Below are 24972 nucleotides of genomic sequence, written 5' to 3' on the forward strand. Positions count from 1 at the left end.
TACAGTAACTTCCCTTGACAGTGTCTTTATTTGAAACTCTATATAGTTTGTGTGTGATATGATGCAAGTGATGAGTAATCGTTCCCATTTCTTTAACCTCTGCATCAAGGTGTCTCTAGGTAATACTGATTTGTGTTATCCAATAAGTCTTTGTGTTAACCTTTCATTAATGTGATTAATATTCGTCATCAGATAAAGTTGGTGTTGTGTCAGGTGTATATTCATCCCTGATTAATGTCATAATCCCCTTGCTAGGACAAGTTCTAAGTCCAAGGTGACCTGTGACTGTACTGAGATTACAGTAGCAATGCAGATGCAATTACAGAAGGATTTCAAACACAATTTTAAGTTTCTGAACTGTTCTAAGTGTTGGTACCATTAGCTCCCACAGTAGTCACTATAATAATAGCTCTAAAGTACAAATTGACTCAAGACATAAATGCATTCTGAATAGGTCATTCACATTTATTCATTTGATTAAATATACTACAGTCATTTGAACTTTGCCACCCAAATTGTAAGTAAAACAACAACAGGATAAGTCATTTGCAAAGTGCGATTTATTTTACGTTGCCTTGATTACATGCCTCTACATTCAAAAATAAGCCAGTATCATATAGGTTCCAACTGTAAAAGATTAACATTTTTTCCCTGTCCTCTCAGGAAAATCTCAAAGATTGTTACGTTGGATATTCTGTACATACAGGAACCACTCTGTAATGGGCTGACCTTTCCTGCAACTGTCTTTAGGTTGAACCAACTCGTTTGTAAAAATACAAAAAGGAAGTTATTTCCGTGGACATTAGCCTTCAGTCGTTTCCCGGGGGGAGCAGAAGTCTTCTTCTTGGATAGTAGATCATGGAGCCTCTGTTTGATGGCCCTTTTATGCAGGAGACACGGAGCTGGAAGAGGCAGAGGAGGCCTCTGTCTTGGTAGAGGATGCTCCCTCCTCCTCTTCGAAGGGATTCTTTCCACAGCACAAGGTGGTGATCATGCAGTTACGGAATTGCTTGTTCATGCAGATGTAGATCAGTGGGTTGTAGATGGAGGAGCTCTTGGCAAAGAATGCCGGTATGGTCATGAAGACAGGTCCGAACTCAGCACCCTGATTACAGAAGATCCAAACAGCCACACTGGAGTAGGGCACCCAACATACCAGGAAAGCGACAACCATGATAACGACCATGCGGGTGACTTCCCTCTCAGCCCTCTGGGTGGTCTCAGACTCCTGCTGAGCAGCAGCAGCCTCCTTGACAGCGCAGAGCAGACGACCATAGCAGAAGAAGATCACGATCAGTGGGATCATGAAGTGGCATGAGAACATGTAGACGACGAAGGACTCATTGTTGAAACCCTCTGCACGTGTGTAGTAGTCGATTCCACATGAGCACTGCATGCCCTCAGGGATGTAACGGGACCAGCCGACAAGAGGGGGCACGGAACAAGAGGCGGCCATTACCCAGGTTAAGGCCAAGCCCATGATGGCGTGATTCTCTCCGAAGCGGAAGTTGCTGAAGGGTTTGCAGACAACCACCCACCTCTCAATAGCCAGAACAACCAGTGACCAGAGGGCAATCTGTCCACCATGGGTAGCAAAGAATCCTTCCAAATTGCAGCCAAGGCGTCCAAGGACGAAGTAGCCGTGCATTGAGGTGTACATCGTTGTCGTGAATCCTCCAAACACCATGAAGAGGTCAGCCACAGCAAGATTCAGCAGGATGTAGTTTAGAGGGGTTCGCAGCTTCTTGTGTTCGATGGTGACGTAGAGAGTGAGGAAGTTGATTGGAAAGCCAGCAAGGATGAGAAAAAACATGTAGGCACCCAGGGCAGCATAAGCTGCTGGGCTGACAAGGTAGTACTGAGGATACTCATAAGGACTCCGGACAATGCCGGTGGTGTTAATCATAGGGACATAGAAATAGGGTCCCTCTGTGCCGTTCATGGTTGCGGTTGGCGGTTGCGATCAGCCCTTCGGTGGTGTTTCTTCTGGCTGTTCAGAGAGTGATGGAGAGGGACCTTGCTACAAATGGACCCAGGTGGACACGATCTGGCTTTTAAAGGGCACACCTTGGATTATCACTTTCCAAATCCGTCAGCACAAAGTGATTTAGGCCACAGTTAATATCTAATCCAGCCGTCACTGCAAACATAACTGACCACTCATCAAGATATTAAGGTTACACCTGCTCATTCCTCTTACGGAGCTGTCTGATGACTGTGTATTTTATATATAAAATATAAATATATCTTAAAAATATAAATAAATTAGAAATTCTGCAATATATGTGAAATAATGTACCTTTTCTTGTGCAGTGAATTTGATAGATCATATTTGGAGCAACTGTTTACATGTTCAAGCAAATCGGGGTAGTTGAAGCCACTGATTTTCTCACACGTAAATAAAATAAAATATAAGCATTAGTGTTGATGTGTTTTAGCTGTGTGACCCAGTGTGTGACCCTGACTACTGACCTTTCCTTGATTTCCAAATCACCCCTCACCCTAAATAGATTTTATAAGGAAGAGAGTAAAATTAATTTACTAATTTCATGACTTGTATTCCCAAACTATATATACTCATACTATATAGGTGTACTGCACCTATATCCAACACTGAATGACAACATATTCATCCCAAAGTCAAGTTGTCATGTCTAATTCTAAAACACAAACACATAACTAAATATCTGCAGTATGAAATTAAGCAGCCAAAATAACTCATATACTGAACTACAGCTTACCCATCTGAAAAACAAACATATGGCAGAGCTTTCTGAAGACAGTCAAAATACAGTTTTTTTACAGTTCAGTTCTTGTACAAAATGATGACTTGTGGACTCTTCAACTTCAACTTCAACTTTATTTATATAGCACTTTAAAACAACCACAGCTGAAACAAAGTGCTGTATATCAACAACACAGGAACATAAAACAATGAACAGGAAATAAATACTAAAATAATTGTTTATTGTTTTTAAAACAAATTAAAAACAATAAAACAATAACTAAAAAAACAAACAAACCATAAAACACTAAAAAAGGAGCAGAGTCACGGTTGAAAGCCAAGGAATGAAAATGGGTTTTAAAACGAGTTTAAGACTCATGGAACAACATGCTCTACAATAAAGTCTTTACATGATCATTTCCAAATGCATGGAGTGCCTCACTGAGATTACAAATCTTTTGTACAGGAGTATCAAGGTGAAGATAGCAACAACAGATAACAGGTATTGAATATTTTTAAATATATATACTGGTTCCCTCTATTACTGTGTGTCAAGTAGTTGATTGTCTGTGTTATATTGGATATAGACCAGAGGCAGTGGTGTTGCTGAGTAGTGGACCATCTTAGCTGCAGGTAAAGAGCTCAGCACTTTCCTAATGGGTGTTGTATTAAAGAGATTTGAGGCTTATGGATGTGTTACTCTCACAGGCCTGTAATGGGTTTAATGTTGCAGAGGGTCACTCTCGCTCAGTAGGATGTTGCTTCATCAGATGTTGCTTCATCTGATGTGATACCATAATTTTCTTTAATTTTCTTACTTCTTATTTCAAAATATTGCTTATGAATGGGTAGCAGTTTCAGAATAATGAAACTGCATGAATGTGGCAAACCACAAATTACTACATAGTGTTTATGTAAACAACTGGTTTCTTTGAACCCATGGTGTCAGTGTTTTTCATTAACAATTAAATCAGTAATTAACAAATGTGCTTAAATGCATTATAAATGTCCTTAATTACCACTTTATTATGATCTGAACACTCACTGGTGTACAGCAGGGGTAATAGAGGCTCTTCGGAATGTTCTGGAATTACACCTCCATGTTGGAAGGGCAGTGTATGAGTTTGGTGTTTTATTTCTACATCTTTATTAGTGTAAACTAGTGAACAGTGATACTGAATGTAATAAGTCATTTTTTCTGTGTTGTCTTTTGTGGTGTTTTCCTACACTTTTGAAGCAGGCCCTTGACATTATTAGGTTATTCGTGAAACATATATCAGGGTTTTCCCTCCCTGGATTTTTTTGAGACAAAGGTGGCAAAGAGTGTGTGTGGTGTGACATACACAGTTTGTGCACACATCTTTAAGTGGAAAAAAACATGATTTAACAGACAACTTTGGCCACAGGGAAAGGGGGACACTATTTTTAATGTATTTTTTGGCTTTGATTTGATTGTTAGAGTTTAAAAAAGTGGTAGGACTAAATAAGTTCCTTACTTCATCCTACACCCTTTTCAAACATTGAATGGTTATTATTTTGTTGTTTATCTTTGTATTAGATAGGCAGGGGAAATCCTGTATATGAATTAAAGGCTTTTTTATTAGAGCTGCAATCATCAGTTGATTAATTAATTAGTCAATTAATCAAAAAATACCTACAGTCCTACATTTTTTGTCACTTCCTGGAAACTTCCTAACATTAAATGTCATTATGGACTGTAACAAATAAAATTATTTTCATTATCACTTTATTTCTTGATTATTAATGATTCAATGTTTGGCATTTTTGCTTGAAGGATATGAAATTATGACATTATCACACAGTTTTAAGAATAATGTTAAATCAATTAACTAACTGATCATTCAATGAACTGTTAAAGCTCTAATCTCACACTGAATGGCACATCATACATGATAGAGTAGACATATTTAACCTCTTAAAAAATATTTCTAATAGCACCTGTAGATGTCAGGGACACCAGAAGCACTTCTGTTAATAGTCCTTTCTTCATATTCTATACATATTTTAATAAACTTTTAAAATGGAAAAACAAAGAAGAATATTTACTGTGAACTTGCTCTTTCCACCAAAGATTCATCCCTGAACTCAGCTACTTTTGGGATAAAATATATCAACCCATCTATCCATCTTCTACACCCAATTATCCTGTTCAGCCTGGCAGGGTGCTGGATCTGATCCCAGCATGCACTGGGACAGCTTTTCGGAGTGTTAGAGACATAAAAATGTCTCTTTCAATAGCAAAATTGCACCAAAAAATAGACTGATTGATTCTGAAGCACAATACACCAATTGAACAGTCATTAAAGTGTAGTCTAGTATTTCTATTCTGGTGCAGGCTGAGATAACATTTGGTGGATGGTCGGGGGCAACTTCAAATGTTTTAAGGAAAGTAATTTTTGTACACTGTGCTCTCTGGTGGGGAAGTAATGACATGACTATGTGACTGATACAACAACCAGTTTAAAGAAGCAGAGAGCATTATGTTGTTAAATCTTAGGTTAATACATGTATTTATCATTTAACTAAATAAATGTATTCATTTATAAATGGATCAAGATATGTTTTAACAACTGTGAAAGTGAAATCTCAGAGGAGAGAAGTTGGATCTGTTACCAAGTTTAAATGTGCATGAGCACCTGGGGATAAGGTAGGAGCAGGTGAAAAGTGAAAAAGACAAGACAATTAACGTGGTTGCATCAATTTGAAAACAAAATGTCAGACGAAAATCTTCTTCTTCTCAAAGACCATAGCTGGATCATATATTGTTAATGAAGTCATCCACTTAAGACCATTAGAAATATTGATAATACCTTTGAATATAAGAGAGATGAAAATGTACTTGGAGATTTAAATGACATTCATTTTAAATACAGTCTGGCTATTCTTGCATAAGCATAGCTGAGAGTTAGTTTAAACTTCAAAATAAAAATGAAAATTCAAGAACTAAAACTGAGTTGAGAGACGTGAGAGTCACAGTTACCACACTTATTATTCATCCTCATGTTATAAAGGATTTACAGCTCTGGGAAGGGATCAGGGCAGACCTGCTGAGCATGAAGCTACGCAGCAAAGCCTCTCTGCTTTGTTGTGGTTGATCTGTAGGTGTTTTGCTGCCCTCCTCAGGAAGCTGAAATAAGTACACTCAACCCACGGTTGAATTTTCATTACTAATAGGGATTAATCAAACAAAAATCTATTTTTATATTATCTATTGTATCTTTAACCAAGTTTTTAAATTGAATCTGAATCATTTCATAATCTTTAGCTTAGTCCCTTTTATCAGGAAACAAATAAATGATTTACTCTTAATTCTGTTCATGTCCTAATATTCATAATCTTTGAAACTCTAAACTTCTCTAAAAAATTTTCTATCTTCAGCATAATTCTTCATATTGTATCTCCTACCTTACTGTTTTTGTTTCCTTCATCATCCAGGAATCTAATAGGATAATTGAGTTTATTTCTGAACTTTTCTTAAAGGTTGAATATGTAGAATATTTATTAAAAGCTATATTTTTTAAAAAAATAATACAGCCACGGGGCGTTTTGAGGGGTACAGAATGAAAGTATTGCTTTTCCATAAAAAATAAAAAAAAATTAGTCTGAATTAATATTTTTAAATTTTTTTGACGGTTCGACAATGACGTTCTGACACGTTCTGTGTACATTGTACCAGCCAGTTAGCGGCCGGAATTACGGGTTGCCAGGGTTGTCTGTTGTTCCGGTGCAGCTACTGTAGACTGGCACTGGGTGAAATGGAGTTGTAAACAAGCAGAGCCGTGTTGGACTTACTAAAACCAGCGTTTTTTGCTCTCAAGTACAACTTTTCATCACAAAACTTCGAAGGTAAGACAGAATATCTGTTAGTAGCTGTAAATAAGTGGTTGTTTACCTTTGTATTCTTTGGCTGCTGGTTCACTGCAATAATAATAATAGTGGTAGGCTACTGTTGAACTCGCCAGGGTCTTAGCTTCTATATGAGATGCTATTTGTTTGTGTACCATGAAGTATCAAAACGGTAGCAATGGAAATGTGGAGAGTGGGTTGACTTTCTAACGCTATTCGGATTTTGATATTTGATCATTAATATGCTTGGTGTTTGAGTTGTGTTTAGTGTGTGTAAAAATGACGTGCTTGTAGCGGAGTTTCTCCTGTTTAATTTGATGTGCAGTATGACTGTATTGCTACATAATTAGGGGATCATCCCTATGTTCCCCGGGTCCTATGTTCCCCGGGATGATCCCGTCTACAGTTAACCAGTTAGCTGAGTTAGCCGCCGAGTTAGCAGCCGAGCTAGCAACCGAGTTAGCCGCGATCGGGGAACATAGGACCCGGGGAATATAGGTACGCTCCCCAGGTTTAACTGCTACTCCCACTGGTGTTACAATGTAATGTACCTCGGTGGTTTCAAGTCAGTTACAGCGAGGGTATGTTCGCTTCCTGTTTTCAAAATAAAAGCACCAACTCTATCGTTATGGTTTTCTTAATAATAAAAGGCAACGGGTGTTTTATTTTGTGAAAATGACCGGAAGTGCGTTACTCGCTACGGCTAACTTGAGTGGCTCCGAATTCGCAGGAACAAAACTTTAAGCAGATGTTATTTGGACAAATTAGCGTCACATTGTGGATCTAAAGGGCTACTTTCTCGCCTAAAAATGTTAGACATGTGGATAAAGTGCTATATTTACAGAGTTAGAGCTAAAATAAAATCCGGCACCAGACCTGGCAACCCGACTGCTGGAATTACTTTTTGGTTGTTGCGACTACGATCTCGAGACATTAGATGGCGTTGTTCTGCTCATTCTACATATTCTACCTTTAAGTAAATGAGTCTGCCACATGAACCACTCTAATATTAAAATGATCATCTTTAGCAGAAGCTAGACCCAGTTTCATGGCAAATTTCTGAATAAACAAATGCTGTGGCGGTAGATTTACTAAGATGCTAAACTAAACTTGGACACCTACTATAGTGTCAAAAAAGGATCCACCTTGACTACATGGGTACCTCAGACAAGGACCACTGTAATGAATAATACACTGAGATTCAGCCTTATCCTTATAAATAGTGTATGAGTTTCTCTCCAAAGAAAAACACACAACAGGATATGTACTCCTGTACTGCCTTGAGATGTACTAATCTAAATTAGACATGATCTGGAGGAGGCACCGTCCGAAATGTACATTCAGCATCTGTATCCCACCAGAGGGTCCAGCAGAGATTTAGGTGTTAATGTATCTCTATACATTACATGTAGGTTACAAATAGGACTTCAAACAGCCACAGCCTTGCCGCCTGACTTCAGCTTTTTCCTTTTCTTTTTTTTTTGTGCATATGATGATGACTGTGGCTTTTAGAGGACAAATGTGTGGGCAGAGTGTGATGCTCTCTCACTCTGCCTACAGGAACTCTCTTGCTGAGTGACCGGTAGAGAGGAGGGAACACTGTGACCGGGACATGGCATATCCACACCACCAGCTCCCACATACATTTCACACTCAGGGTTGTGCATCATCAGGCCCATAAGAGCAAAAATAACATCCGCTAGAGTCGACGATGTCAAGATCCCTTTTGAGATTGACTGCCTGAACAATTAAAGCTGTGCTTTGAATTCATCATTAGTTTCATTGATTATTTCTTTGAGTAATGAATGACCTATTCAGTCTATGAAGTAAGAGAAAACTGTTACAAATGCAAATCACATTTTCTTAAAGCACAAGGTGACAGTCCATAATACTAAAATATTCAATTTACAACAATATGAAACCGAGGAAAGCAGCACATTTTCACATTTAAGAGGGTACAAACTATTTGCCTTTTTTTTTTTTATTGGTTATGAGACAAAAAAGGAAAAACAGAGACAGAGAGGTAGCAAATACACAAACAACAAAACAGAGACATTAAAACATACTGAGGAGGTGCGTTGTTTCTGATAATATTCATAATGTTACAGTAAAGTGGAATTTGAGAAGCTATGTGCGTGTGTTTAAGTGTGTGTGTTTCACTTGTGGTATATGTCTGAGTAGAAGAACCAAAACACAACACAAGCTCAATTGTTACTTGGCCCTTACATGTAGCTATACAGTAGCTCATGTATATAGCACTATAGCTAACAAAAGCTAAAGAAAACATGATGGAAAAATGTACAGACTGAGTAAACACAGCCGGGCTATCAGACAAACCTGGCTATTAAAAGAAGGAAGGCTGCGTTCTCATTGTGATCTATGAGCTGTTGAAACAGAGAGACTGAGTGCACCAAATACTCCAAATACTTGACTGTATACTTTGTTTAAACCTATGTCTAATTAGATTGTACTGTTTAAAGTATATTTGTTATCTTGTGATTATCTGTTTTGTTTTCCTGTGTAAAACTTAATAATTCAGTAATACTTTTAATGCCAATACATCTTGTTTGAGTTTGCATATATAAGTTGGATATGATTAATAACTGATCCCACAATGCTTACATGATACAGAACAAAAGGAAATCAATACACAGCTTTGAGTCAAAGAGTAATTGATTACTTGTTAATTGCTTCTTTCAATCAATCTGTATTTGTGGATTAATCGTTTCAGCACTACTTTGTTTTCCATTCATTATCAAGTGCTTTACTGATGACATCATGAGTTGGATTAGCTATAATCACACACTAAATCAGCAGGTCAGTGGATAAAGCAGACAATTACCCCACTAAAAAGACAAGCTACTTTGCCAGGACTACAAAGCTGAAAGCAGATCTGTAAATCCATCACAGCTTCATATAAAAAGGCAGCTGAGTGTCTATCTTTAATGCTGCACATGCCTTCAGCATATGTGCCAGCAGTGGGAGCTGTTAGTCTTCACTGTACTGCTTGACATAAAATTGTTCACATTCTGCATTATTATTGATTCTACAGGAATCGACTGAAGTAATATTTGCATCTTGTTGCTGAATAAGTCGTGCCGTCTTAGGCCAGCAGTATTTGAGGCTGCCAAGCTGCCTCTCTTTAATACATTATTCACATTGTAAGTAGAAGCACTGCTTCTCTTCAATTCTAGTGCATCGCAGCTGATGCATGTCCATGTTTCTTTATCTAAATCAGTCTTTGAGGCTGTCACTACTATTATTGCGCCGAGGGTACGTGTCAGCACTCTCAGCGGGCAGTAATGTATGTCAGACGGACCTTTCAAACTGTCCCCTCTTGTTGATGAAGACTGCTTTTTGTCAGGAATAGCATTCAGGCCTATTCAGTCACCATAAAATGCAGAGAAGATGAGGTCAGAGGTGCCGTTACAGCTTAATTTACTGGAGTCCCGCAGGAAATCAGATCATATGATACCAACACCATCTACTCTCACCTGAAATAATTGGGGGGTGAAGGATTTGACAGATGACTGAGAGAGGTTTCTGCTTGGTATCTGCAGCTGTGTATAGCTAGTTATCCCTGGTAGGCAATTAAATGCACACAGCTGAACTCTGCAAGTAATTGACCTCTTCAAAGAGAGTACAAGCACATAACAACCTCCTATTCTTTTTAAAAAATATCTATTTGTGTTGTGAGAAATTTCATCAAGCTGAAAAGAGCTTGTAGAAAGCTTATTTCCTTCTGATCAGTAACAAGCAAAGCAGCAAACTGTGAATCTCGTTCTTTCTTTCTATCATTCTATCCTCCGATTAGCCTTGATTTAGCATCTCTTCCTTTCTGTCTCTATATGGTCTTTCAAGTTCACACGCACAGACGCACACACAAACCAATCTGTCTGTGGTGACGTTTCAGTGACTCCATCTTACCGCCCATTGTTCATGTTTGACAACTGCAAAGAAATTAGCAGTCTTTGACATGATTCATCATCTTTCAATCGACTGGTTGCTAAGGTGATGAATCCACGGTGTATGTGCAGTGCTGAAATCCTGTGGAGTGTGTGGAGAGCGATGTCCTCGGTTTGACACACACGCACGCACACACACACTAACAATGTGGTGGAAGTGGGACTAAAACGTTGGGCTGAGCATGCCTCTTATGTCTCCTGCCTTCGTGTTTTAGGGTTTAGAAAAAGAAGCCCCAGATGCTGGTGGTTAAACCCCTCACTGTGTGCACAAATGTCACCCTCATCAGCAAACACTTTCCAGACACACACACACGACACCTCCCACGCACTCATCTGCACACGATCACACAACAACCGCTTCAAAGCCACACATATTTATCAGCCTTCTCTAAACTCCTTTTATCATATCTCATCATTCATATGCTAAACAGCCACACACAGATTTTGGGGTTGTAAACTAGCATTGCAGCTAATAAAGGAAACACTGGCTTGTGAAGACACTTTTTTCCTTCGCCTTTTGGTGCATTTGGTCCATTTTGAATATCAACTTGATTCGTAATGTGATGAGCACATGTAGCGAGGTGGTTCAAATTGACTTGTAAATCCAGTGCACTTGATTGCTGAACTTGTTCCAGACTGGCCATGAATAATGCGGCAGAATCAGCCAAGTTTGGCTAAAACTGGTGCAAAGCTACTGACTGGAGCTGCTGTTAAGCCAAAATCCTCTCAAGCCCACAACCACAAAACTGAGCCAGACCTGGCATCCAAATTTGCAATGTATATCCAACAACACCACAGATCCAACTTCACTACCGAACAATGAAGGAAATGACACTCAGCTGCAATTTGTCCCATCTCGGGCGGCAGCTAGACTGCAACTAGTCATGGATTTTTTAGGCTGATACCTGTATAGATATTTCAATAAAATATGACATGATATGATTATGACATATCAGCCAAAAGTAACCTTTAATCCTAAAAAGATACCATAAACAAACATTTTTGATACAATCAGTACAGTAGTTGATTACTTGTTCATCAGACAATAAATTGGAAAATAATTTTGATAATTGATCATTTTTCAAGCAAAAATGTCAAACATGCTCTGATTTCAGCTTCTCCGATGTGAGGATTTGTTTCTTTTCTCTATTTTTTTATCTTTGTAGGATGAATATCTACCAACTAGACCAAACAAGACAACTGAAGACATCACTGTAAGTCCTGAGACATTTTAATAAGCATTATTTCACAATTTTAAATTATTAATCAAGAAAATAATCACTTGATTAATCAATAATCAAAATAATGGTAACTTGGAACCTACGATCCCTTAACTTTTTGAAAATAGGATGAAGGTACGCAATAAGTTGAACACTCAACATGTTAAAAATAAACTCATCAGTGCTGGAGAATCTATGTAATTATGACAAAATTTTGTAAATTACCTCAATTAACTCAACCATATCTACAATTTCTTGTTACTTGTCTGAGGACATATGCACTGATACTGATAATTATGCTATATACTGTAAGCTATCAATTATCTGTCAGGCTTTGCTGTCAACGTTGATAAAATATAAAATAAAAAATCTTCACTGGAGTCCTCTATTTTTTGTCTACTGCATATAGTAAAACAAGTCCAAAACCGGAGCCTGCTAGTTCACCTGTACAACTAATGCTTTATCGAGACAAGCATCACAACACTGTTGCTGTTTCTGACATCAACTGTGCACTTCTGTTCATACCAAGCACCGATCCAATAGCCTACTCTTCTTTTCCCACAGTTTTTTCAGGGTGCAACTCATTGGACTCATTTATACGTAAATCACATGAGATCAGGGATTTCTGTGGACCTAAAAAATGTATCCCAATGTGACTAAATGAATGTAACTGATAGCAGACACACTGAATTTTATGACACTGACAAAGCTTAACACTAAAACAGTCATGGCATGACCAGTGTCCTATCCTGTCCTATCCTCTTAATGTAATCAGTATCACCACCAACAACGATCAGTGTATCACTACATATCCTCCCCAATAATCACTCTTTCACCAAGCATCATCCGGACTATATCCTTTGTTCCTGGAATTGGAGTCAAATATCACAACAAATATTACAAACAACAAATACATATTTTGCACCACTACCATCAGCCACTGCTATCTTTCTCCTTGCAAATACAAAATACACAAGTTGTACTTATGATCATTTAACTCCTCTCATGTGTGTATACTGTCTCTTTTTGACACTATTTAAACAGAATCATGGTTGAGATAACTGAAAATTGCCACAAAATGTGCATCTTAACCCTGGAGATGCATCACAGTATGGACCAGCTCATCGTATTTACACTTTTGAGGTGTATGTAAAGTAGCAGGTGCCCCCATTGTCCTCTTGTCCCATTGAAGATGTTTTTGTAACAGTGTTTATTCGCTCTGTTGCCTCGACATGAGAAACACGGGACAATGCATGATGAAGCTGTTTTGTGTTTTTATTTTTAGACATCACAGGTCAAAACAAAGAGGGGCCTTGTCAAGTGAGGAGGGGGGGTCGTGAACAATATTTGCACATTCAGTGTTTGAAGCTTGCCCAGGCTCAACTGTGTAGAGACATTAATAATTATTATATACGTGTGTGTGTGTGTGTGTGTGTGTGTGTGTGTGTGTGTGTGTGTGTGTGTGTGTGTGTGTGTGTGTGTGTGTGTGAGTGTGTGTGTGTGTGTGTGTGTCCTACATGAACCAAGCAGTAATCTGACACCACTGTACCAGCTATCTACAAGATTATCTTTAGTTCAAAACAAAATTCCTATTCATGCATGACTGTTAGTGCAACTCGCCACTCATTCCAATTTTCCAGACAGATTAGCTTTGGTGTACCAGCGTGCTTGTAAGTTTTGAAGGCATTAATCATCTGGCTGGTGATGTAGCATGAATACTGGAAAGTGGGTGAAGATGAAAACATTCGACTGGAATATGCATCAGTGGAGCTGCCTCCCCAAATTTGTCAAGTGTGTCTCCAATTCAGGGGAAGTGAAGGGAGAGATAGAGTTTCAAACATGCCAGAGAATTAACACAATTTCCAATTAAGGCTTTCATTTCCTTAATGAGAGGGAGGGACTAGTGTAGACTCGGAGACAGATCAGCAGATGATGGATTGAGCTCCTGAGGGGTGTGACTGGAAATAGGCTACGAAGGCTTTACAACCCATCTGCTTGGTAACCTGAATTGACTCCTCTTGATTTATGGCTTTACAATTTTTAAGTTGTACTTTCCTGTAGCTACACATGAAATTTTTACATTTTTTCACTGTTTTAGATACCAGATGTAACTCCAAACATGATCCATCCCCTGGAGGATTTTGTGTTTTGTGAACTCATTTTTATAAAATACTTCAACACATCCTGAAGGCTGAAAGGTATGATAGCCATGTTTGAGGAGCTTCAGCAACAGCCCGATAGCTGATTGAAGTGTGCTAGTTAGCCAGAGCTCCCTGTAGAAGCAGCAGGACCAGAAGGCCTCAGGTCTGTTTATTGAATTACATAGGGGGGGTCTGATGATTGGCACAGCAGCTCGTCTGTAGGGAAATTGCCTGCGAGAGAGTGGGAATCATGTGAGATTGTCTGCATGACCAGCTTATGGAGGTGAGGGAGAGCATCAATGCAGAAAGATCAAATAATGTCTCTGCTGCTCACACCTTTAAAAAAAGGGGGGCTGGACATTGAGCTTCTTTTTCTAGATATTTAAGTCAGCTCACCCTTGCCAGTTCTGGTTATTGATACAAAGATAAAGAAAATACTTTTATTCTAAAAAAAGAACATAATGCAAGCTGTTAGCTAATTAGTATCAGCTTTGTATACACTCACAAATCTCCTTCTATGCATAACATTTGAGTAATTGATCAAGGAAAATTGTTTTTTCACTCTAGTTATTCAGCAAAAATGCCAAATATTTGCTGATTACAGCTTCTCAAATGTGATTTAGGTAACACTTAGCCTATTAAACATTGCTTCAAAGTATATAAAACAGCTAATGAATGGCTTACACATTAGAGCTGAAAATAACCATGATTTTTATTAATTTGCTGATTATTTTCCAGATAAACTGATTATTCATTTTATCAAGAAAATTATGGAAAAATGTCCATTATAATTTCTTAGAGCCATTTGTGCCATTTTCAAATGTCTTGTTTTGTCCGACCAACAGTCTAAAATCCACACAGACACAGAAAAGTACGGTGGCCGAGACCCGCCATAGCTGCAAATAAAAGTAACGCTGCAAACAAAAACAAACACTGCTGCAAATAAAAAGAAACGCTGCTGCATATAAAAGAAACGCTGCAAATAAAAAGACACACCGTAGCAAACAAAAAAAACGCTGCAAATAAAAACAAACGCCGCTGCAAATAAAAGAAACACCGCAGCAAACAAAAAAAAAACACCGCAGCATATAATTAAAAAAACGATGCAAATAAAAAAAGACACAACGGAAGTGGATTACCGGGGACTGTTTTTGCCGAAACACCGGAAGAAGAAGAACAACAAAAGGACTACGAATTGGAAAACGAACTAGAAAGTAAGTGAAAATGGTAGTGTTTAATGTCGCTACATGTACTTTTTAATGTGTTATTTGGTCAGGCGATGTAGCCCCAGGTTTGAAGTTGAATTGGAGAATGCCGGTGTATTGTTAGCTTCGGCTAACACGGGGAGACCACTAACGAGAGTGGAAACAACTGACGGCTACATAGTTCCGGCAGCTTATTACTGTCGTTGTTGTTGTTGCTTGTACGTGTAGGTCAGGAAAAGACGTAAAAGGGACCGTATATGGTTTGTTATTTGTGTTATTACGTTACGTGTTGGACTAAATACATGGACATATTGAGGAAAGTATTTCGATGTTATGGAAACGGATTTCATATTTCACAAGAATGGATACTTGGCGAGCTGTACAGAAAGTCCCGAGTCATAAGATGATCGTTGTGGATAAAGGGAAGACTTTGAAGGTATGTAGAGATTATAGCTGTTTTTACTTTAGCTGAGTGGCTGAATACTATTACGGCTGTGAGCAACCAATATAATTCGTGAGTGGTCTTGAATGAATCAGGGCAACCTATGCTTTCTAACAATGTACGGCATGAATATATATGTTTAAGGGTTGGTGTTTAAAACATTCAGAAGGACTTGTGGCTACCTCCCAACCTACGACCCGTCCCGTAGGCGGAACAGCGTGTTTTAAGTGTCTGCAGTTCCGATCCTCATCCCCATGTTGGCTGAAACAGACAAGTCACCCTCAAACACTACCATTTTCACTTACTTTCTAGTTCGTTTTCCAATTCGTAGTCCTGTTGTTGTTGTTTCTTCTTCCGGTGTTTCGGCAAAAACAGTCCCCGGTAATCCACTTCCGTTGTGTCTTTTTTTATTTGCATCGTTTTTTTTTATTATATGCTGCAGTGTTTTTTTTTTGTTTGCTGCGGTGTTTCTTTTATTTGCAGCGGCGTTTGTTTTTATTTGCAACGTTTTTTTTGTTTGCTGCGGTGTGTCTTTTTATTTGCAGCGTTTCTTTTATATGCAGCAGCGTTTCTTTTTATTTGCAGCAGCGTTTGTTTTTGTTTGCAGCGTTACTTTTATTTGCAGCTATGGCTGGTCTTGGCCACCGTAGAAAAGCTTCAAATAATCAAATCTGAGAAGGTGCAACTAGCATATATTTTGAATTTTTGCTTCATAAATGACTAAAACAATAATTCAATTACCAAAATAGCTGCCTAATCTTCTGTTGATGAACTAATTGATTAATGATAGGTCAACTCTATAATGTATATGTGAGCAGTGTTCACCTATTACTGGATGCTGGTATGTAAATATAATGAATGACAATAGGGTAAAATAAAGTTGCATTAATATTCATAGTGGAAGTTATAATTGTTAACAGATACTGTACATTAATTTAAACATTTAATCTGGTTTACAGCTACATTACAGTGTGTTTGAACTATTTATTAAATGTTTATATACTGCTAATAGATGCAATATAGGGAGAATTAAAATACAATGTTACAGCCATTTGCAGTTGACATCCTAAGCTCTGTGAAAGTGTAATGAGCATTTTTCACTATTTTCTGACATTTTATAGGCCTGAAACTGAATAATTGGAATAATCATTAGCTGCAGCTCTACTTCAATCAAGCCAATTTGGCGGTCTTTACAGTCTGGCAGGCTTACCTTCTCACATCAGTGGTCATTACTGTTGCAGTTTGCTTCTACCTGCGGCACACAGCTGCTGCTGTTTATGCACCCTCCACCCCAACCTCCTGCCCCATGTTTTGGCTTCTTATTAATCATACATTCACTGGCATTTCTTTCCTTGTGCATTATGTATACGCAATATCTCAGTGATACGTGTCTGCTGAGCTCTGTTCTGTCACCCTCTGCATTTTTTGACACTTGAATGCTGAGGGGAGCATCCTTTGTTTCCATAAAATACAACCATAAAGCTATTTGTAGCAATAAATGGTCCAGTCTCCTTCGACATGAGTGGTTTTGAATTATTAATTCTTATTGCATGTTGACAGCGGACACAGCATATACAAAACTCAAACATAATGACAAATGAAGAATATAAAAAATGCGAGGGGTGTTAATCCTGCATTAGCCACATGACAGATTAAAATCCAACTGTCCTCACCGGTCAGAAAAAGGGAGTAGCTGCCTGCACAGATGCACACATATACATGTGCTTGAGCCACTGTCCTTGCCTTTGGAGACGTTGTTTATTTCTAACCAGAATAATTTTCTAAACCTTATTTTCAACTTCTCCCTTTCATGATTGCGTCATGTGCTCATGTACAGTGGCTGATCAAAGCTAGATCAAATTAATATTTATTGTTTGTATGTGTGTGTGTGTGTGTGTCTGTGTGTGTGTGTGTGTGTGTCTGCATCTTTGTGTATGTTTGTGCATGTGTGTGTGGACTGAAAGACATAAATGAAAGCTGCTCGGCATCTTGTGATGTTCATCATGATTGTGTGCAACCGTTGCTGAAAAGGTTTAAGTCTGCTATTTTGGACACAATGCATAAAATAATGCACTGTACACATACATCTCTCTCACTCGCTCACATATTTGTGCTTCTTGTGACTCATCCTACTCACTCGCTTAATGACACAGCTCATATTAGATAATTCCTCTTAAATGATGTTGCCAAAAATATGATAGGCCCATCAGTAATCCCTGCAAGGCTCGGAATAGAACTGAATAACCCAAATGCTAACGTGATCATCCAGTACTTTGTTACGTAAGTGTTGGTACTTGCGTACAGTACACAGAGTGGTTAACTGCTGTCCTTCAGACTTGCTTGTTTCCCTCAGCCTCAGTTCTCAGTGATTCTGCTGCTCTGCTCTTTTTCAGATCTGTTTGTTGCTTGTCTAGTGAAGCTGGCACAACACCTCCCCCCAAAGCTCTGTGCTCATCCAGGGGACAGAGCTCCTCACTGTCTGGTAAAAACGACAGTGTGTTACAGATCACGGCCAAACAGTGTGTTCATGTCTGCTGAGCTCAGGGTCTTATGGAGTACCAGTCTGCCCGGTTAAATTTTCCAGAAACCCACCATATGAGCTCTTGCCAGTAGCAGAGCCTTGATTCATGCTTTGCTCTGGCCTCATCCTGGCTTTCATCAGGCCTGAAACAACCAACAACAAGTTTTTGTAGTATTTCCGATGAGTATAAGTCTTGCTGTTTGTTTTCATCCCATCAAATATGAAGTAAAGTCAAAGCAGTTGATTCTGACTGGATCATGTGGCTCCAAAATGTTTGGCTGAGGAACATAGCGAAGAAGCTGTGATAAATCATGAAATATAAGAACAGATAATACAGCACAGCAATGCTAGTCTTCCTTCATCTATTTTTTTCCTACTAATTAACACATTGACTATCACATCCATCTGAGTTCATTTCATTCCAAAACACCAAGGCATTAAAGACGAAAAGCTGCTGTTTGGTTTTAATAGCTCTCAGCAATGTCTTTGTACAGCAGCACAAATGCAAACCTCTTCAACAGCAGTAGAGGCAACTGTACAAGTAATGTAACCGCAAATGACAAATCAGTGCGTGCTAAATGTTTATGCTTCTTTTTCCTGCACAGTTAGGGAAGTCTCTGGAGCAAGTATGTTTTAGGAATTTATTTGAAAGGATTCATCTCCACTTCCCCGTGGTGGCATCCACCTGTGCATCTCTGGTAGTACAGTCCTTTGATGAGCACAGAATAAAACATTTACTGAGCTACGTAAAAATGTTTTTTTAGACCTCTAAACTGATGCAAAGAAAATTCTGATATGCATGAGGGAGGGAGGGAGGGAGGGAGGGAGGGAGGGAGGGAGGGAGAGAGAGAGAGAGAGAGAGAGAGAGAGAGAGAGAGAGAGAGAGAGAGAGAGAGAGAGAGAGAGAGAGAGAGAGAGAGAGAGAGATCACACTGGTAGACCCATAGCTTGTACTCGCAGCAAATCTGTAGCTCTGTTTGAGTAATGAACAAAAGTTTGGATACATATTCCCATTCGCTTGTGTGATACTATGGGTGAGGTATATGGATAAAATTGATATAAAAGTGATACTGATACCAACTGAGTACTTCATTCGGTACCCATTCCGCGTTTTGTGCATTTGCTATTATCTGGCGTAACAGGCGTGTAGTGTAGCCACACTTTACAGCATTTAGGCTGCTGAACTGCTAAGCGCACTGACTCAAATTAGTGATGACTTCACCACCACAGACGGGTTGTAGCTGCTGGGGCAGTGGGCCAATCACATGTTACATTAAATCAAAGAACAATTGCATTGATTTGCTGTGAGCAAGTCTATACAAATAGTTATATTTTCGAGCTCTGAGTGCTAAAAGGATCAATTGCAGACATCATTGGACAGGAGATGTGTTGATATTATTTGGTATTGATTTATTTTGGTTAATACCTTAAAAGGTATGAGTACCGATACTCAGCCCTATATATCAGTCCTGCTCATTTATTTGCAACTTTGCCTCACACAAGCAGCAACATCAATCTAACTCATGCTGCTTTATAAGACTCAACAAACAATATGCTGCCATTTGGTGACATCATCAGAGAGCACAATGTATGTTTCCATAGTTATGCAGATAACATACTCCGCTGAACCAAATGTTTGTGCAGCTTTAAACTCCATTACTACCTGTCTTCTGGCAATAAACAAATGGGTGAATGGTGGAGATGACCTTAACGCTAGCTGCTAGCTTGGTTAGCACAGTGCGCAGTCTATCGTTAATTGTGATAATGCTAATGCTATTTCGTTAGTGAAACAGGTTTAAAACAGACTTAAAACCATTCAAACTAAATGCACTTATCAGGAAAACAGAACATCATGATTATCATGAACCTTCATGAACTGAAAACTAAACTCTGTGCCTCTGGGGTGAGGCCATGGTAGACAGTAGACATCACGAAGTAGCTATGTCCTAAAGCATACCCTGCTTTATCGCTATTTTATTAAAAATGGGACGAAAAATTTACATGATGCTGTATTGAAAAGACTTGAAACTAGCTACTGAGGCCATAAACTCAACAGGAAACTGATTACTGAAAATAAATCTTGACATGGGCTGAAATGGTGTCACAGTACCAATTAATCCCATGCCAAACTTTTTTCATAAAATATTTTTATTTTATATTCCAAAATCTACAAGAACTAATGAGATTTTCAAATGAGAGATAAATCTTGCTTTATAAAAAATTATCTCCCTTATAAAACATGACAGTATCCATGAAAAACACCTGAACTTAGATTTTGGTGCTTAATGGGTACACTTACCCCAACAGCTGGAAACATTCATTAGAAAATTAGGAAAGTAATCAAATGTAATAAGTGAGATTACTTTGATTAAGTAATTGAAATAGTTACATTACTTATTACATTTTAAAAAGGGTAACTAGTAATCTGAAACCTGTACCTGTTACATTTCCAAAGTAACCTTCCCAGCCCTGAACTGTGTTGTAACTAAACTTAATTTAATAAATGTTATATTAAGAAAAGGAAAGAAAAAAACCTCTGTACTGGCTGTTTCAAAATGATCAGGGAAAAGCATGCACCTGCCCAGCAAATTATTTTGAGTCTATCTATGTGATATTTAAAAGTTTATTCTCAACCTTGAAAACAGAAGTTTGACAAAAAAGAAAATATCTTAGCTTTTTCTGTGGTTTTCCACCACATTTCACACTTGGTTGTAGCCTATATTATTATATTACTCCTCTTTGGTGTTGAAAGTGGTTGGCCTCCGTCTCTTCACTCCTGCTCAATGACTCTGACCCCTTCCCATATGATAGGCCACTGTGACAGGTTTTGATCTGGTGTTCATTTGAAAGCTCTGGAAAACCTAGTGAGTTTCTATGATTTATTTATTTACTTTTTTCATTCCATTTTTCAATTATTATACATTGCTGAGGTCTGGCCCAAAAGCAAAAAGAGTGCTTTCACCTTTCACTGGATATCTTAGACAGTCTAAGAATATTTTGTAATCCTGCCTGTATAAATTGAAGCTCGTTCCATCTCAAAATATAAAATTTTAATCACATTTAGAGAAGCAGTGTGATTGACACAGAGTATTTTGCAGGGAATGGGACTGAGCTTTTCCCTGTTCACAGTATCATATGACCCCTCTAACCTGGATCTAACAGTGTTAGGGTGACCTGCTCCTCCTGCATCCTACTGAAGCTGTTAATCCATGACAGTCATGGAGACATGCTGGAGAGCAGACAGAAATAGAAATGCAAATGGTGACAGTTTCATAACACCTCATATAGAAATCATTACCCTGATCTATTTGCCTCTATGTGCTATATCTCTCTACGTGGTTCAGAGTAGAAAACATATCCAAATAGGTTTTTATGAAACCAGTGATCTTAATTGTATAGAGTCATATTAAATTGCTGAATACTGAATCACAAAATATACAGGCATCTTTCAATGTATGAAGGTCACATCATTCATTGAGCATTCAGAGGTTTTTGTTCCTTTTTTTTTATTTTTTAAAATCAATATCATGACACGGGGTGGGGGGCCAGGAGGGTATGGAGTTGCAGTCTCTGAACACTTCCTCCATATGAGACCCAATCAAAGGTGATTTACTGCCCTCACAGAACAGGCAAATGGCTGTATGATAAAATAAGCAGTCTGATCCCCAGATGTGACTCTCTCTTTTAACTATTACTGTACTTTGCAGCACAGAGGATTTATTCAGCATCACTTGGAGGTTTATAGTTATGCTAGTGTGGTTTTTTTGCAGTTTGTTGGGCTAATTTGTGAATTTATTGTGTACAGTTGGGGCTTTGTAGCTTTTCTTTTATTATAGCTACTCCTGCATTCGTGGCCAGACATGAGAGAGTGAGGCCGACAAACAGTTGATAGCCTTTTGTGTGTTCCTTGTAGTGGTGGCATTTTGTGGAAAATGGTTACAGATAGGCAGGATTATAGGGCAGGCTCCACACGGTGCCCATGTGGTTCCCATCTCATCTATTCAATGTGTTGTCATTAGGTGTCTTATCTAATTACCTCCACCTAAAGTGGATGTGGCAGATCCAGAAGGCTTGTCCTCAAGGCCCCACACTGTTGATGTAATGCCTTGGTGCTAAATGCAAAGGGACCTACTGTATGTACATAGGCCATAAAAAACATTTGTCAGAAGATAATAGTTATTGATTTTTTCCAGTATAAAGCTTTGTTGTCATTCAGCGGAGATGCACATAGAGTACATTCCTCATCATTTGCTTTTGTTTGATTTCAATCAAGGTTATAAATAGCTGCAGTGAATCTTTTGAATTGTATTGTTTATGTCCATCTGTATGTGGATGTGCATGCGTGCATCTGTGTTAGGGATGCAAACGTTCAATTTCCTATTCGATAGTCAGCAGTGTTAACAATGGATTATAGGTTAATCATTTACAATTTCTGAAATACACTGGGTGTCTTTCTATTATAAAATCGCGTTAACCACTAACACGACCTATGTTTGACACAAAATGTAAGCTATATTGATAACTAGTTCAAGGAACAGAAAAACACCAAGTTACTGGAATGATAAATTAAGTAACACAAATTAATGACTTCATTTAAAATAATGGAGCTCCCACTCCCGTCTGTCGCCATCTACTCAACAACTGGCCCAATAAAATCCAAAGTCGTAAACAAATTATTAAGCATTAAAGCAAATAGTTGCACAACTTCCAGCTTCATTAGAGGACAAGATGTGTGGGACATATTTAACAATTAATTAACATTTGATTGAAATTGATTGAAAATTCAACAGTAAAATTTACTGTTATGGGTTATTTAATAACCTATAATTTAATTACATAAATGTAAAAAAGAAAAAAAAGAAAAAAAAATCTACCTAATCTACATGATGGAATGATGTGTGTTCACTGTAGCTAATGTTTGTCCAGCTGCTGGAAACAGCTGCTCTGCTGCAACAGACTCACGAATAGTGTCTCTCCAACTTTACCGGTAAATTATTAACAGCTATTAATTAATAATTGATTAATCATTGGCATCCCAAGTCTGTGTTGTCACTGTCTTTCACTTAAGAAAAAAGAAGGATTATGTAAGAAGATGTCTTCTGGTTGACATCTTGTACAACCTCCTAATATGGATTTTCTCTGAAGGAGGGCTGTTTATCAGTCCTGTGCTTTAAAGGTCCAGTGTGTAGAAATGAATGGTGTCTAGTAATGAGGTCGAAGATTGCAAACAACTTATACCCCTCCCCTCATGCTCCTCTTCAAGCATGTAGAAAACCCTACAGGGGCCACAAAACTCGCAAAATGCCCTCTCTAGAGCCAGTGTTTGGTTTGTCTGTTCTGGGCTAATGTAGAAACATGGCGGCACAACATGCGTGGAAGGGGACCTGTTTCCTCTGTAGATATGAAGGGCTCATTCTAATGTGACAAAAACACAACAATTCTTATTTTATTTTTTTTGTTAAAACATACTTATGAATATTATATTCCATTTCTGCCAAGTCCGCTCTGCTGGATGCCACTTAATTTTACACATTGAACCTTTAAAGGGAACAGGTGGACATGACTACAGGGAGGAGATGGTTGTAAATAGAATGGAAATGGTTCAAAGACATAGAAACAGGCAGTGAGGGGGAATGATGATTATAGAGCAAGGAGGAGGAGATGGCATGTTTCAGCATGGCTTCTCTTACCCATGTATGTTAGCAATGTTTTTACTTGTCTTGATGCATAGTGCATCCAGGCTTTTAGTACAAACAGCCCCTAATTTTATCTAAATCTTCTTTTTGAATCGTATGTTGTGATCCAAATGCTTTTTCTGGTCCATGAAAGTGGATTATCTTTGCTGCTTGACTCTCCTCCTATATTGTGGCTGTGCAGTTGTGCATTGAGCCACCAGGGAATCAATGTCTCATCTCCTGAAAGCTCTTACTGGTCTTAAGCATGAGTAGTTATAAGTATTAACCCCTTAGATGCCTTCATTCAGTGAGATAGATCCTCAATAGCCTCAAATGGAAAGTGGGACAATTTCTGTTGTGTATTTTCCTTATTTAAGCATGAAAAGTACAGATGCATAATTCATAAAATGCTTCATCTTAATTCTTCAAAACCTTCAAATACTAAATGACAGTTCAAATACTGTGCAACATCTACCACTGTGAATAGTCAATTTTCAAACTATGTGTAAAAAGACGAAGCTCCAGTTGGACCCCTCCTCCGTCCCTTACAAGCATGAAGAAGAACCTACAATGGCCGAGAATTTTGCAAAAAAACATACATTTCCCTCTCTAGAGCAACTGTTTGGTTTGTCAGTTCTGGGGTACTATGGAAACATGGCGGTGCAACATGGCAGGCTTCATGTAATGGGACCCATTCCCTATGTAGACATGTCCTTGAGTGCCAAGAAAGGCACCTTTAAATAAAATGTATTATTAAAGAGCTCATTCTAAGGTAACAAAAACACAATTCTTATTTTTAGGTGAATATAGATTCATTAAAAAATACTGATAAAGTCCGGTCCACTAGATGCCACTAAATTATACAACCTGCACATTTAATTGCATCAGTCTCAAATAGTACAGTTTTGTTGTAGCTTTATTTGGCTGAAGAGGTTGATATTTCCAGGGAAAAAAACAGACCTGTCAGCTAAAAGCCGGAATTGTAATTGGAAAAGGGACACTGGGATATAATCACTCCATCACTATCCTGGCTTGTAAATATTCACACTTCAATGGCATGAAATAGCACTACCAGGAAATGGTGATGTTTTGTTTAGATGGAGAAGGTCATCTATAAAAAGCAGAGCCTCTCAAAACTGAACACACCATGTGTCTCAGGCCACACTCTTACACCGAAAATGTGTTTTCACCCCGAGGAAATAAGTATTTTC

General features: G+C 38.4%; 1 protein-coding gene across 1 annotated transcript; it reads right to left on the bottom strand.

Moving 5' to 3' along the window:
- Positions 1-883: 883 nt before the first annotated feature.
- Positions 884-1942, bottom strand: LOC128357211 (rhodopsin). The gene has a single exon (XM_053317492.1). The coding sequence runs from the start codon at positions 1940-1942 to the stop codon at positions 884-886; it is 1059 nt and encodes a 352-aa protein (XP_053173467.1).
- Between the last annotated feature and the right edge of the window lie 23030 nt (positions 1943-24972).

The sequence above is a fragment of the Scomber japonicus genome, chromosome 4 (assembly GCF_027409825.1).
Source record: "Scomber japonicus isolate fScoJap1 chromosome 4, fScoJap1.pri, whole genome shotgun sequence".
Taxonomy (NCBI): Eukaryota; Metazoa; Chordata; class Actinopteri; order Scombriformes; family Scombridae; genus Scomber; species Scomber japonicus.

What these genes read in the sequence shown, in the direction of transcription:
- LOC128357211 (XM_053317492.1), bottom strand. Translation starts at nt 1,942, where the DNA reads ATGAACGGCACAGAGGGACCCTATTTCTATGTCCCTATGATTAACACC.